Source organism: Haliotis cracherodii, unplaced genomic scaffold (genome assembly GCF_022045235.1).
Source record: "Haliotis cracherodii isolate W230 unplaced genomic scaffold, xgHalCrac1.p SCAF_23, whole genome shotgun sequence".
NCBI lineage: Eukaryota > Metazoa > Mollusca > Gastropoda > Lepetellida > Haliotidae > Haliotis > Haliotis cracherodii.
In genome coordinates, this window is record NW_027266279.1 from 3,496,151 (window position 1) to 3,511,894 (window position 15,744).

General features: G+C 42.3%; 1 protein-coding gene across 1 annotated transcript; it reads left to right on the forward strand.

Moving 5' to 3' along the window:
- The first annotated feature begins 9,117 nt into the window (after positions 1-9,117).
- On the forward strand, positions 9,118-15,478 carry LOC139471746 (uncharacterized). The gene is made up of 6 exons (XM_071254227.1): positions 9,118-9,546; positions 10,880-11,035; positions 11,184-11,318; positions 13,011-13,169; positions 13,890-14,009; positions 15,315-15,478. Exons 1-6 carry the CDS (start codon positions 9,126-9,128, stop codon positions 15,332-15,334), a joined length of 1,011 nt encoding a protein of 336 aa, XP_071110328.1. The 5' UTR covers positions 9,118-9,125; the 3' UTR covers positions 15,335-15,478.
- Positions 15,479-15,744: the final 266 nt, after the last annotated feature.

The following is a 15,744-nucleotide window of genomic DNA, read 5'->3' on the forward strand; positions in this document are numbered from 1 at the left end:
GCACGGTGAGGGAAGTAACTCTTCAATTCAGAATTAATATTTATTTCTATTTTTTTAATGCACCATTATTCCGGCTGTGTGGTAAATACCTGTAAATAATCGAGGCTGAACCAGGCGAGCTCTTAGTCGCCTTTATTTATATTTTATTAACTTTAGGTCAAGACAATTGACCTTGTATTAATATAAATATCTTCCAGGCATAAATTCGTACTTTACTTATGATGGCAAATGATGACAGCATCTTATTCCAGCCACCTCTTTTTCTTGAAAAAATGCTTAAATTTAGAGATTTATTGAAGCGCTATGTCAATCACATGGTGTCTAAATTATCGAATTTAAACTAAATTATTAAATGTACGCTGTACATACAAGATATTCTGAAAAAAATGTGTTGTTAAAAATAATATTGACTGTTGGTGCTTGTTACAGAGAAAACCATTGTATGCCTTTAAACTTGGTCTTCGGTGTGACAAAGTCTACTCTGTCTCACCGAGGAACAGTTTCACATTCATCATTACCATAGTAACTATTTATGACTGGATAACGAACAAACCTTTACATGTACCTGAACAAATTGTAAACTTTTTGATCGGACACAATAGTAAATGAGTGATCATGAATGCGGCGCCTTAGACGACTTAGACAATTGTGTCCATGGGAGGATTCGAACACGGGTCTTTGGCGTGACGAGCGAACGCCTTAACCACTTGGCTACCCCACCGCCCGTCTACGTATTGACGAAAGAATGTATTGATTTCGGAAGGAGGGTCAACGAGCCTGGTTGATTCTACTTCCGGAATCTACAGTCTCGAGTGATTACTCCGACTAAGATAGATAGAAAATTTTGCAAAGTGACCTACACTCGTGTCAGTTTGTTTAGCTTTTCTTCAGAATGGTTAGTGGTTAGCTCAAAATCAACTGCAATAATAGCATGACGTCATCATATAGACTCTTCAAAAGGAAACGCACAGGTATTTTTTAGAAAATTTATTTGTAGCTCATAAAGTCGATTTATGTAATTTAATATCATAGATACAAATATGAAATTGTGGAGCTCGATAGTCACATGTTACCGTTGTACAAAGGAATTGAAAACTGTTCATTGTCATGTCACATCAAGCCACAAAGTTGCGCTGAACTCAGCATCTCGTGTGACCGCCCCTGGCAGCAATTACGGCTCTGTATCTCCTCGGCACTGGCTGGATAAGTGTACAAATTCTGTCCTGCGGAATTCTGCGCCTTTCTGCTTGTAACGCGTTGGTAAGTTGTCTGCGGTGTGTTCTGACGTTGACGTACACGTCGATAGGAGTTCATCCCAGAGGTGTTCGATTGGGTTGAAATCTGGAGATCTCGACGGCCAGGGCAAGAGGTTTATGTTGGCATTATGAAGGTAGTCTACCGTCACACGAACTGTGTGCAGTGGGGCGTTGTCCTGTTGAAAGAGCTCCCTCTAGCGGTCAATGATTGGAAGAAGGTGAGGTTGAAGAATTTGATTCATGTAGCGATTTGCTGTCAAATTTCCCTGAACCACAACGAAGTCATATCTCTTGGTGTAGGATATGACCCCAAAACCATGACACTACCGCCACCGAACTTGTCGAATTCACGTACACAATGTGGGAAAAAACGCTCATTTCGACGACGATTAACACGTTGTCTTCCATCTCGCCGGTGAAGAAGAAATCGTGATTCATCGTTAAACCACACTTGTCTCCAGTTTCTCAAATTCCGAGGCTGTAAGGTATGGTACCAACGCACGCGTCGCTGCCGATGGATCTGTTGCAAAACAGGGACGATAACTGGTCTTCTGGGTCGGATTCCAGCCTCGCGAAGATGGTTCCTGACAGTCTGGTCCGATATCCTCCTCAAACCAGGGATCCGTAATGCAGTCTCGTATCTGTGGCATTGCGTTGACGTACGTGGAACAGTCAAATGTAGCGATCATGTGCAGGGGTGGTAACTCTTGGTCGGCTGCTTCTCGGGCGGTCTGCAGTGGAATTGAGCTGTGTATATCGGCGATAAATGCTGCTGTGGTGGGCGTTGAAGTGGCGAGTAATAGAAGACTGTGATTCCCCTCTTTGGATACGTCCTATGCCGATGTTCCGATCGGCAGCACTGAGTCTCGGCATTTTTGAACCTGATAAATGTTGACATTTGAATGACGTATTATTGGCTTATGCTTGCCTTTTTTATAGCCACTACCACGAGTTACGAATGCCATAACTTGCACGTACATTTTGCTTTACTGTTTTCCTCCATGACATTATGAACAGGTGTGAAAACAATGCCGTTTAAGACATTGCAAATCGACAATGGATGCGTTTTGACGCCCTGTTTGTCGAATATCAGGCCACCAATATTTTCCAATAACATATATTCAATTTATATTCCGGGTTTTTTTTTGTGTAGTCAGGTTCAATGAACTACATACTTCCTGTGCGTTTCGCTTTTTGAAGAGTGTATTACGGCGCGTGCCCATGATTGGTTAATCCCTACATGTGTTAATCCAGACGGTTTCACAGGAAGAGTCTGGATTAAGAGGCTCTCACTGAATAGTGTGATCATGAATGGTCTCTCACTCAATAATCCCATGGGAATCCTGGGTTAGAATTGTTCCCTATAATCAGGCGACCAGACTCTGATTTGGCCGACTGTGTGTCACCTTCATCGTTACTCATGCTTTCATTCACTGGTTTGCCCGGTACAGACTCGACTATTTACAGCTTTGATACCTCTGAGATAACAACGGCTTTAAACAAAATTCACTTTTTCTCACACTGTAACATCAGACCTGTATGTTTTCAGTTCCCACAACCCCAAGCATGATTGGCAGCATTGAGTATTCAAACAGAATCACCACGCCTTCACAAGACATCATCGCCAGATCGTTATCACCCCGCATCATGGCCTCTACAATGTTGCTGAGGATATTATGCGCTTACTGCCAGAAGATTGAAAGAAGTCATTATGAAGGCTACAGCTGTCGGAAAGTGTGTGTGAAGATGTCATCGTAGGGATGACACTCACGAAGTTCTACCACTCACTGTAAAGATAGGACTTCAAGTATACAAAATAATGGTGCCAGTTAAAGGAGGCCTGTCTAGTGTCGTTAAGGAGTTGATTCGTCACGCTGAACGTCCGCGGTTCTTTTCCCAATATGGGTAATCATGAACTCAATGAGACATTGACGATATCTACTGAGGGTAATCATGACTTGCTAGATTTATGTTCATCCTAACATTGTGGAACATTAAAGTGGTGTTTGATTTGATTGGATCAGACTTCCTGGGACTAATCGATGCCAAAAGCGAGTCTCTTTTAAAGATATCAGAAAATGGAGTAATCACAAACTTTTTACTAGATGGTGCGTGCGTGCTTGCGTGCGTGCGTGCTTGCGTGCGTGCGTACGTGCGTGCGTACACGGACACTGCAATCTATGTCCACTGTGTGGGTTACAATAAAGCCTACACGGACACTACAATCTATGTCCATTGTGTGGGTTACAGTAAAGCCTACACAGACACTGCAATCTATGTCCACTGTGTGTGTTACAGTAAAGCCTACACAGACACTGCAATCTATGTCCACTGTGTATGTTACAGTAAAGCCTACACAGACACTCCATCCCATGTCCAGTGTGTATGTTACAGTAAAGCCTACACGGACACTGCAATCTATGTCCACTGTGTGTGTTACTGTAAAGCCTACGATCTATGTCCACTGTGTATGTTACAGTAAAGCCTACACGGACACTACGATCTATGTCCACTGTGTGTGTTACAGTAAAGCCTACACGGACACTACGATCTATGTCCACTGTGTGTGTTACAGTAAAGCCTACACGGACACTACGATCTATGTCCACTGTGTGTGTTACAGTAAAGCCTACACGGACACTACGATCTATGTCCACTGTGTGTGTTACAGTAAAGCCTACACGGACACTACGATCTATGTCCAGTGTGTGTGTTACAGTAAAGCCTACACGGACACTACGATCTATGTCCAGTGTGTGTGTTACAGTAAAGCCTACACGGACACTACGATCTATGTCCAGTGTGTGTGTTACAGTAAAGCCTACACGGACACTACGATCTATGTCCAGTGTGTGTGTTACAGTAAAGCCTACACGGACACTACGATCTATGTCCACTGTGTGTGTTACAGTAAAGCCTACACGGACACTACGATCTATGTCCAGTGTGTGTGTTACAGTAAAGCCTACACGGACACTACGATCTATGTCCACTGTGTGTGTTACAGTAAAGCCTACACGGACACTACGATCCATGTCCAGTGTGTGTGTTACAGTAAAGCCTACACAGACACTACGATCTATGTCCAGTGTGTGTGTTACAGTAAAGCCTACACGGACACTACGATCTATGTCCACTGTGTGTGTTACAGTAAAGCCTACACGGACACTACGATCTATGTCCACTGTGTGTGTTACAGTAAAGCCTACACGGACACTACGATCTATGTCCACTGTGTGTGTTACAGTAAAGCCTACACGGACACTACGATCTATGTCCACTGTGTGTGTTACAGTAAAGCCTACACGGACACTACGATCTATGTCCACTGTGTGTGTTACAGTAAAGCCTACAAGGACACTACGATCTATGTCCACTGTGTGTGTTACAGTAAAGCCTACACGGACACTACGATCTATGTCCACTGTGTGTGTTACAGTAAAGCCTACACGGACACTACGATCTATGTCCACTGTGTGTGTTACTGTAAAGCCTACACGGACACTACGATCCATGTCCACTGTGTTTATTACAGTAAAGCGTACACGAACACTACGATGTATGTCATCTGTGTGTGTTACTGTAAAGCCTACACAGACACTACGATCTATGTCCACTGTGTGTGTTACAGTAAAGCCTACACAGATACTGCAATCTATGTCCACTGTGTGTGTTACAGTAAAGCCTACACAGACACTACGATCCATGTCCACTGTGTTTATTACAGTAAAGCCTACACGAACACTACGATGTATGTCATCTGTGTGTGTTACTGTAAAGCCTACACAGACACTACGATCTATGTCCACTGTGTGTGTTACAGTAAAGCCTACACAGATACTGCAATCTATGTCCACTGTGTGTGTTACAGTAAAGCCTACACAGACACTACGATCCATGTCCACTGTGTTTATTACAGTAAAGCCTACACGAACACTACGATGTATGTCATCTGTGTGTGTTACTGTAAAGCCTACACAGACACTACGATCTATGTCCACTGTGTGTGTTACAGTAAAGCCTACACAGATACTGCAATCTATGTCCAGTGTGTGTGTTACAGTAAAGCCTACACAGACACTGCAATCCATGTCCACTGTGTGTGTTACAGTAAAGCCTACACAGACACTACGATCCATGTCCACTGTGTGTGTCACAAGTGTCTAAGCTCAACTGAAAAAAATCCTCTTTAATGGAGCATATTACTCATCGCCTCTCAGCAGATCTCTGGGCGCTGAATAATTGTGTAACTTAATATAATTAATGCCTAACTCAGAACTTATTTCACGGAGTAGGTCCAGGTCAGACGTCAACAAATTCGGCGACTGTGGGCATGATGTGAGGGAGCGTGGGTGTTGAGCCGGATGCCGCGTTGAGATCCGGACGGAGTACCAGGAAATGTCGCTATGATCATTTTTACAGCCTCTTTACTGAGGAATGTTATCATGATCCAACCGCAAGCTGTTCTGGCCGTATCTGAATGAGAACTTCCTTACACAGTTACGCCAATCGTCGAAATTATGTTTTTTATCTACATTAATATCCAAACAAACTATAAAAAAATAATTCCCGACGGTTATGGAGCTCAGATACTCATTTGTCATATAAACATGCGAAACAGCTGGCCAGATATCAGTTCTCCAATCTAGAAGTAATCATTGATATCGACATCGTTAAGAACGATAACTGAGTTAACTCTGTCAGTGGAAATTGCTTGTTATGATCCATTATGCACACGATTTCTGGGGTCGCACGGTCTTGTACACTTAGCCGTCGTGACTATTGAGGTTTGCATAACGATGAGGGCACAGCCTTTTAAGTAGATAACAGAGTTTCGAAAAGTTTAATTCTAAAATCATGAATGTTATATTTGTGTGATAAAAAACATTATAACTATCATTTTCTGAATCTGTGTATAGTTATATGGCTGCACAATAGCCGATTTATGTGCATATGTACACGTCTAAATCTGCAAATGTAGCTGTCTACATCAGATCTGCATATATAGCTGTCTACATCTGCACATACATCTGTCTACATCTGCATATTGCAGCTGTCTAATTCTGCACATACATCTGTCTACATCTGCATATGCAGCTGTCTAATTCTGCACATACATCTGTCTACATCTGCATATGCAGCTGTCTAATTCTGCACATACATCTGTCTACATCTGCATATGCAGCTGTCTAATTCTGCACATACATCTGTCTACATCTGCATATGCAGCTGTCTAATTCTGCACATACATCTGTATACATCTGCATATGCAGCTGTCTAATTCTGCACATACATCTGTCTACATCTGTATATGTAGCTGTCTAATTCTGCACAAACATCTGTCTACATCTGCATATATAGCTGTCTAATTCTGCACATACATCTGTCTACATCTGCATATGCAGCTGTCTAATTCTGCACATACATCTGTCTACATCTGCATATGCAGCTGTCTAATTCTGCACATACATCTGTCTACATCTGCATATGCAGCTGTCTAATTCTGCACATACATCTGTCTACATCTGTATATGTAGCTGTCTAATTCTGCACATACATCTGTCTACATCTGCATATGCAGCTGTCTAATTCTGCACATACATCTGTCTACATCTGCATATGCAGCTGTCTAATTCTGCACATACATCTGTCTACATCTGTATATGTAGCTGTCTAATTCTGCACATACATCTGTCTACATCTGCATATATAGCTGTCTAATTCTGCACATACATCTGTCTACATCTGCATATGCAGCTGTCTAATTCTGCACATACATCTGTCTACATCTGTATATGTAGCTGTCTAATTCTGCACATACATCTGTCTACATCTGCATATATAGCTGTCTAATTCTGCACATACATCTGTCTACATCTGCATATGCAGCTGTCTAATTCTGCACATACATCTGTCTACATCTGTATATGTAGCTGTCTAATTCTGCACATACATCTGTCTACATCTGCATATATAGCTGTCTAATTCTGCACATACATCTGTCTACATCTGCATATATAGCTGTCTAATTCTGCACATACATCTGTCTACATCTGCATATGCAGCTGTCTAATTCTGCACATACATCTGTCTACATCTGCATATGCAGCTGTCTAATTCTGCACATACATCTGTCTACATCTGCATATGCAGCTGTCTAATTCTGCACATACATCTGTCTACATCTGCATATGCAGCTGTCTAATTCTGCACATACATCTGTCTACATCTGTATATGTAGCTGTCTAATTCTGCACATACATCTGTCTACATCTGCATATGCAGCTGTCTAATTCTGCACATACATCTGTCTACATCTGCATATGCAGCTGTCTAATTCTGCACATACATCTGTCTACATCTGTATATGTAGCTGTCTAATTCTGCACATACATCTGTCTACATCTGCATATATAGCTGTCTAATTCTGCACATACATCTGTCTACATCTGCATATGCAGCTGTCTAATTCTGCACATACATCTGTCTACATCTGTATATGTAGCTGTCTGAATCTGCACATACATCTGTCTACATCTGCATATGCAGCTGTCTAATTCTGCACATACATCTGTCTACATCTGCATATGCAGCTGTCTAATTCTGCACATACATCTGTCTACATCTGCATATATAGCTGTCTAATTCTGCACATACATCTGTCTACATCTGCATATGCAGCTGTCTAATTCTGCACATACATCTGTCTACATCTGCATATTGCAGCTGTCTAATTCTGCACATACATCTGTCTACATCTGCATATATAGCTGTCTAATTCTGCACATACATCTGTCTACATCTGCATATGCAGCTGTCTAATTCTGCACATACATCTGTCTACATCTGCATATTGCAGCTGTCTAATTCTGCACATACATCTGTCTACATCTGCATATATAGCTGTCTAATTCTGCACATACATCTGTCTACATCTGCATATTGCAGCTGTCTAATTCTGCACATACATCTGTCTACATCTGCATATATAGCTGTCTAATTCTGCACATACATCTGTCTACATCTGCATATGCAGCTGTCTAATTCTGCACATACATCTGTCTACATCTGCATATTGCAGCTGTCTAATTCTGCACATACATCTGTCTACATCTGCATATGCAGCTGTCTAATTCTGCACATACATCTGTCTAATTCTGCACATACATCTGTCTACATCTGCATATGCAGCTGTCTAATTCTGCACATACATCTGTCTACATCTGCATATTGCAGCTGTCTAATTCTGCACATACATCTGTCTACATCTGCATATGCAGCTGTCTAATTCTGCACATACATCTGTCTACATCTGCATATGCAGCTGTCTAATTCTGCACATACATCTGTCTACATCTGCATATGCAGCTGTCTAATTCTGCACATACATCTGTCTACATCTGCATATGCAGCTGTCTAATTCTGCACATACATCTGTCTACATCTGCATATGCAGCTGTCTAATTCTGCACATACATCTGTCTACATCTGCATATGCAGCTGTCTAATTCTGCACATACATCTGTCTACATCTGCATATGTAGCTGTCTAATTCTGCATGTGTATATCTCTACATCTGCATATGTATCTGTCCAATTTACATTTACATGATGAAAATAAGTCAAAATCCGCCATGTGATCACAAACGACAACATGATATTCCAGTTTTCATCTGCCTATACAAATAACACGCGAAATTAGATTTAAATACTTTAAATGGCTCTTATCTGAGGTCACGGTGCTTATTAAGTCGGTGCAATTAACCTTTCCAAACGCTCGATAAACTATCTCGGATAAACTACAAGTGCCGGAAGCCCATAAATAGAGATATTTGACAACCCTCGCCCCCAGTTTCACTCAAGCTTCAGCATGGGGAGGTCAGTTGTAGTTGCTGCTCTGTGTGTCGTGGTGGTAGTGTCGGGCGCTGTTCATGACGACACTCAAGTTTCGCAGCTGAGAGAAGAAGTCAATGAACTGAAACAGTTTATACAACAATCAGACGTCACACGCCGGGAGGCGGAGGAGGAGGAGGAGGTCACCGCAGGTAGGAGAGGCATGAGCCCACGACGAGGTATTAAAGCTGATTTGAGGAAAATATCCAACCAGTTACGGGGATTGGAAAGCATGTTGAGGCGTGTGGAAGAAGGTGTTGCAGAACAAAAGGTTTGTCTCCGTGACCAAGGTGACTTAGTTCAAAATATCATGAACCACTGCTGCGTCGGAGACAGAACTTCTGGTTCAACGGAATCGCCCTCTGAGAACGTCATTTCCACTACTGAAGCTCCCGACCGTAAGCTAAGTTTATTCACCAAAGAAGCCTTTTAACTGTTATTTGAGATGCAAGCACAAATAATTCGTCACTACTCGGCCCTTTTCGTAACCTGTAATTGATGTGTCACCACGCGCCATTCCGTAACCTGTATTTGACTTCGTCACCAATCGGTCCTTTTCCTTACCTGTAATTGATTTCGTCACCAATCGGTTCCTTCCGCAATCAGTAATTGATTTCGTCACCTCTCGCCCCTTTCCGTAACCTCGATTTCATCCACACTAGCCCCTTTCCGTAACCTGTAAGTGATTTCGTCACCACTCGCCTCTTTCCGTAACCTATATTTGATTTTGTCCTAACACGCCCCTTTCCGTAACCTGTAAATAATTTCGTCACAATCGGCTCTTTCCGTAGCCTGTTAATTATTTCGTCAATTCGTGACCAACTCGTGTTTTCCCGGGACAAGCCGAATAGTGACTCGTGCCCCTCTCGTGGCCCTTTTTGCGACCGGGTTCCGTCTTTGCGCAAACGGGCATACCTAAAACAATTGTCAACTCGTTGCGTCATGGTTTACATATAATTCCCCATATATTATATATATTCAGATGCAATTTAAAGCACATTGTGACATGCGAAATAATACAGTATGATTGAACAAATTTAACTGTGTCTTGGGTATATTTTTAGATGCAAGACATATGTAAAATCCAAGATTATTTCTGAGGGATTCTCTGACGAAGAACTTGAAATCATACGCGCATTCTGAATGGTTTGTCTTATTTTCGCACATAACATACATCGAGAGGGGGACGAGTCTTCTTACAGGTTACGGAAAGGGGCGAGTGGTGACGAATGTTATTTCGTCCCAACTCGCCCCTTTCTATAACTAGCCGATGGGATCATCCAGAAAGTGCGTATTCTTCGAGGTTCCTTATTCTAATTTTGCTTGTCTAATATCTTTGGTTATTGGTATAACTAATTAATTAACATTTCGCACGACCTGTTATGAATGCAAGAGCGTAACAAAGGTGTCACGTGCCGGGAAGGAGCTTGGTTTCTGGCGTGCCTTTTGGACACAACTCTGCCCAGTGGCGCCTCACACGACTGGGCCAACTGCTTTACAAACACTACTGCACATCACCGACAATCATTCGAACCCAACACCTAATTCAATAGGTCCTTTCCAGTGAATTTGACCGATCTTTCACGACGGGCTGTCCATGAAAAAGTTGTGAAAGGTATCGCGCAGACACTTTCATCGCTTATAAATTCTTCTAATCGACTGTACCAATTGGGCTGTTGTATCATGTTTAGTCAGACACTCCAACATGAAGGATCACGTTCTCTTTTGCAGAGCAACTGTCACCAACTGTAGTCGTCGTTGTCGGGACAACGCGCACGACGATTGAGCTGGCGATGACACCCTCTTCTAACTATGGGAACCGAGAGGTCACATGGTATGAAGTTCGGCATAATACTTCCGGTTACGATGTCGTCTACTTTGTTGTGGGTAAGTAATAGACACGTCACACCGATAACCCTTACGGAAAGATGCGAATGTTGCCGAATGATGTAAGTGCGATTAAAAAAACGACAATACCAATGCACAGTCATTAAAGTTTTAATATTAACAAATCTACGACTCTGTTTGCATCTAGGTAGTCTAACGGACACTCGTCATTTTGTGGTGTCGGGTTTGGTGCCCAACACGCAATACACATTTCAAGTGACTGCATGGTACAGCCGTAACGACGGAGAGATTGCAAACGTCACAGCAAAAACACTGCGTAGGAGTAAGTATATAAACTATATAAGTATATAATCTACACTGTCACACACCTCTGTAAATATACTCTTCAAAAAAGGAAACGTAATACGGATATTTGGGGCTATAAAATCAAAATTAGCAGAACCAAGAGGTCCAAAATGAGGTTTACTGTGTTATAGTGTCAGTGACAAATTTCCCGGATCAAAATGATCACAACAAGGACATGCAAACCATTAGTCGGGAAACACGTACGATTCGGAAACATGCACCCAGTGCAGTAACAAAAGAGCAATGGAGCTGCACGTACTGCACATGCAGCAGCACTATGAACGGTATTAAAGTGCAGGGTTTTAGATCGCCTGGCATCTGCGTCAATCGAACAGTGACAGTTCAACAACATGCCAAGATTAACAGAAGTGCGAAGAAACAACCTCATAGGCCGCATGCAGGCAGGAGAATCCCGATCAGCTTTTGCCAGGGTTATCTAATGTACCGCCCAGCACCATCACAAGGCTATGGGATCGGTTTCAACAACATGGGTCAACACGCGATCGGCCAAGGTTGGGACGACCACGACAGCTCCACCTACGCTGAAAGGACAGCAACCTCAACTGCATCCCAAATATCCGGACTGCGCAGAATCTCCGACCAGACCGTACGAAACCGTTTAAGAGTAGCAGGTCTACGAGCAAGACGTCATATTGACGTCAACACAGGATATGGCCTCAACTTCGATGGAGAGATGTTTTGTTCGGTGACGAATCAAGATTTCTCCTCCGTTGAGAGGATGGAAGAGCACGGCTCTGCATATGTCGGGGAGAACGTTACGCCGGAAACTGCGTACAGGAAGTGGACAGGTTTGGTTGGGGTAGCGTTATGATGTGTGCGGCTATCTCTCCTCATGGCAGGACAGGTTTGAACATATCCAAGGCAATCTTACGATACATCAACGAAATTCTCATACAACAAGTCCTCCCAATTGCAGCCCACGGAAACAGGAGCCTGTCTACTCAAAAACAACGTTGAAGTTCTCCCCTGGCCCTCCTGATCCCCGGATTTGAACCCGAGAGAGCACCTGTAGGATGAATTGGATAGACGGCTACGCCGACGTCAACCACAACCCCAGACGTTGCAGCAGTTGGCTTTTGCGTTACAGGCCATTGCGTGTGGGCTACCATTCCCAAGGATGTGATTCCAACAGGGGACATACGCATTATTGATGGTAGCTGACTTTTCCTATGAACCGATAACTGAGATGACTACAATCACCAACAACATTTTGGCTCAATACCTTGTACGGTTCCTCGTACAAATGTATTTTTTCTAGCTCAAACTCATGCTTGTCGTAAATGGCGACTATGCTTGTGGTAAGAGGCGACTAACGGGATCGAGTGGTCAGACTCAATGACTTGGTTGATGCATGTCATCGTATCCCCATTGCTTAGATCGATGCTTATGATGTCACAATCACTGGATTGTCTGGTCCAGACTCGATTATTTACAGACCGCCGTCATATAGCTGGAATATTGTTGAGTGCGGCGTTAAAAAACAAACAAACCAAACAAACAAAGCTCACACAAATCTGTTTTTGAGGACTATATAATTAGATTACCCTACCTCTCCGTGAGGATTCACGGGCGCGGATGGCCCAGTCGTCTGAGGCACCGCAAGTCGTTGACCATAGTCTGTTGTAGAGACTAAAGAACTTTTTTTCAGCCGTCCCGTCAGCTCCAGTCGTCAACATTGGTGAACTCACAAACTACTCTGTGGAGTTGCTGATGTCCAAGCCAGCATCTGATGAAGACGTGGACGTCGATTCCTATGTTATTGTTTATCCACGTCTGACAAATGAACATCGCTTCAACGTCAAAATCAGTAAGTATTTCCATACAGGTTAAGTTGGAGTTTAATGTCGCGTCCAAGATTATTGCCTCTTACGGCGACGTGCGTGTGTGCGTCGAGCGCTCTTGTCCTTGTCCGAACGTCTATTGTGCCGACACACTGAGATACCGTGACACAGATTAACATGGATACCCTACAGACATTATAATGTCTCCGAGCCGACCAGTCCGTGTTGCATCCTCTTAATGCCGAACGCCGGGAAACAACAAGTACAATTTCTTTTGATGGCTTGGTCGCATCTCACAACTGAAAGAGTTGTGAGATAATTATTGCTAATAACAGTGACAATAATGAGATCGACTTGTTTCTGTATTTCAATATGAGTATTATGTCAATTGTAAAATTAAAAAAGAAATTAAAAAAATTAACACAGGATACGATTTCCAATTTTTAATTTTATATGGAAATATGTAGTAAGCGAAGTTTAGCCTTTTTAGCTTGCCGGCATCCAGTTATGCCTGATAATTCAGCACCATACTGGCGTGTAACACCGAGGTGACTGAACATATATAATTAGATCCTTAAATATGCCCTCACATCGCAATATCACCGAAGTTCTGTGGGTCAAACACTTCATTTAAACCAACGTGAGTCAATATATACCTAATTTCTTGGAGGTGATTGTTCGCATTGTAATCCCTTGATGTTTTATCATGGTCAGGTGAGCTTACACGCGGTATTTAAAATTCACAGCGCCACCTGTCACCAGATTTTGGGTCAACAGTACGTGGCCACAGACTATTCAGGTTCAAGCAGCAGCTGGTAGGGAGACTGGGCCAGATGTGCTTGTTCTTGCTTCTCCTTTATCGGACCGTAAGTTGATGAGGAAATCAGTTTCTCGTGTGTTGTTCATGCTCTACTTCGCCATTACTGTGGCCGGATGTTGTCAGACATTAAGGGCGGGTAACTCTGACCATACTCCATTTTGAAAAATGTATCTGTATCCTGCCATTGATAATTTTTGCTTGATTTTTATGATGCAATAACTTGACATATTGCTGGAGAAAAATGAACAAACACGAGAGCAAAACATGTAATGAAACAGGATATCTTGTCTGAGAACGTGTGGGGGACAAGTTTTCTTCTCATTGAAAATGCAGAATGATGGTTTTGCTTCATTATTTACTTTCAAATCCAGGTGGTTGATGCTAAATAAAGTAAAACTTAGTATAACTCTGTGAAAACCCTTACATAATCAGGTGAGTTTTCCAGGTTTTTCACCTCCATAACCGTGGTCGTATGTTTCACCACAAAATTATATCCGTCTGGGACTTGCATCACTTCATAAAAAAATCCCCAAATATTCATACTCCCTATCTTAGTGCGAAATACAATAATATCATTACAATATATGTTAAAATGTCCAGTTTAGTATTTTCTGTTCTTAGAACAACGATTGTGGTTTTGGGTTTTTTTTTCAAACATTCAAGACGTACATAAATATTCCAAGATTCCAAGGTGAGGTCAAGAGCTCTATCATGTATTTGTTTTATTTCATCTTTAGAGAATACTACTCCGTGAGGTTCCGTGTAGCAATTGGTCTTCAACAACCCGCGCTTTTCCTAAGAGGCGACTATGCTTGTCGTAGGAGGCGACTATGCTTGTTGTAAGAGGTGACTAACGGGACCGGGTGGTCATGCTCACTGACTTGGTTGATGCATGTCATCGTATCCCAATTGCGTAGATCGATGCGCATAATGTCAATCGATGGATTGTCTGGTCCAGATTCGTTTATTTACAGAATGTTGTCATAAAGCTGCAAAATATTGTTGAGTGTAACGTTTAACACAAACAAACAAACAAAACCACAGGAAACACCGGCCAACACTGCTAATATAGAGTACTGGAGACATGTTGTCAATGCTGAGGGACGAATACTCTTGCCAGTGCAGATCAGTTCAGTCATCGCATGTGGTCCAAAGAACTCCAATCGGATCAATTTGAAGAAGAGAGTATCGATTACCTAAATTTAGAGGATTTTAATACGATGCATCACCCCACAACCTCGTTTGAACAAGGACCATATTGTATATACAAATATAGTAATATTAATACAGAGTAATGGGGGTGAAAGGAGGTATTATTCCCTACTAATATGAAATAACGTCATGTTTACAGATTCGGTAGAAAGAGGCTGAGTGTGTCTGATAGCCCTACAGCGGTGATCTCCCTTGTCTGTCTCCACCATTGTCAAGATATTGTCACTATACATGGTGTATTTTAATTTGAAACTATACAATACTGAAATGTGAAGGGGAATAAATCAGGATTTATTTCTTAAACGTTGATTTTTATTTCTTTTATGGCTCATCCCAATGTGTCATTTTCATGATCTGCGGTGACACCAAAAATGACTTCCCACATTTCTTCCATGTGTGGAATCGAACCCGGAACTTCGGTGTGATGAGCGAACGCCTCGCCCACTATGCCGCAGTTGACACCCAATCCTCATGAGTCATGGCCTTGGCAGATGTCATAGTCGATCTGTCGTATTTTATAACTACGCCTTTTATACAGAAATGGAAAGTAGTTTTTTCGAAAAAGAGAC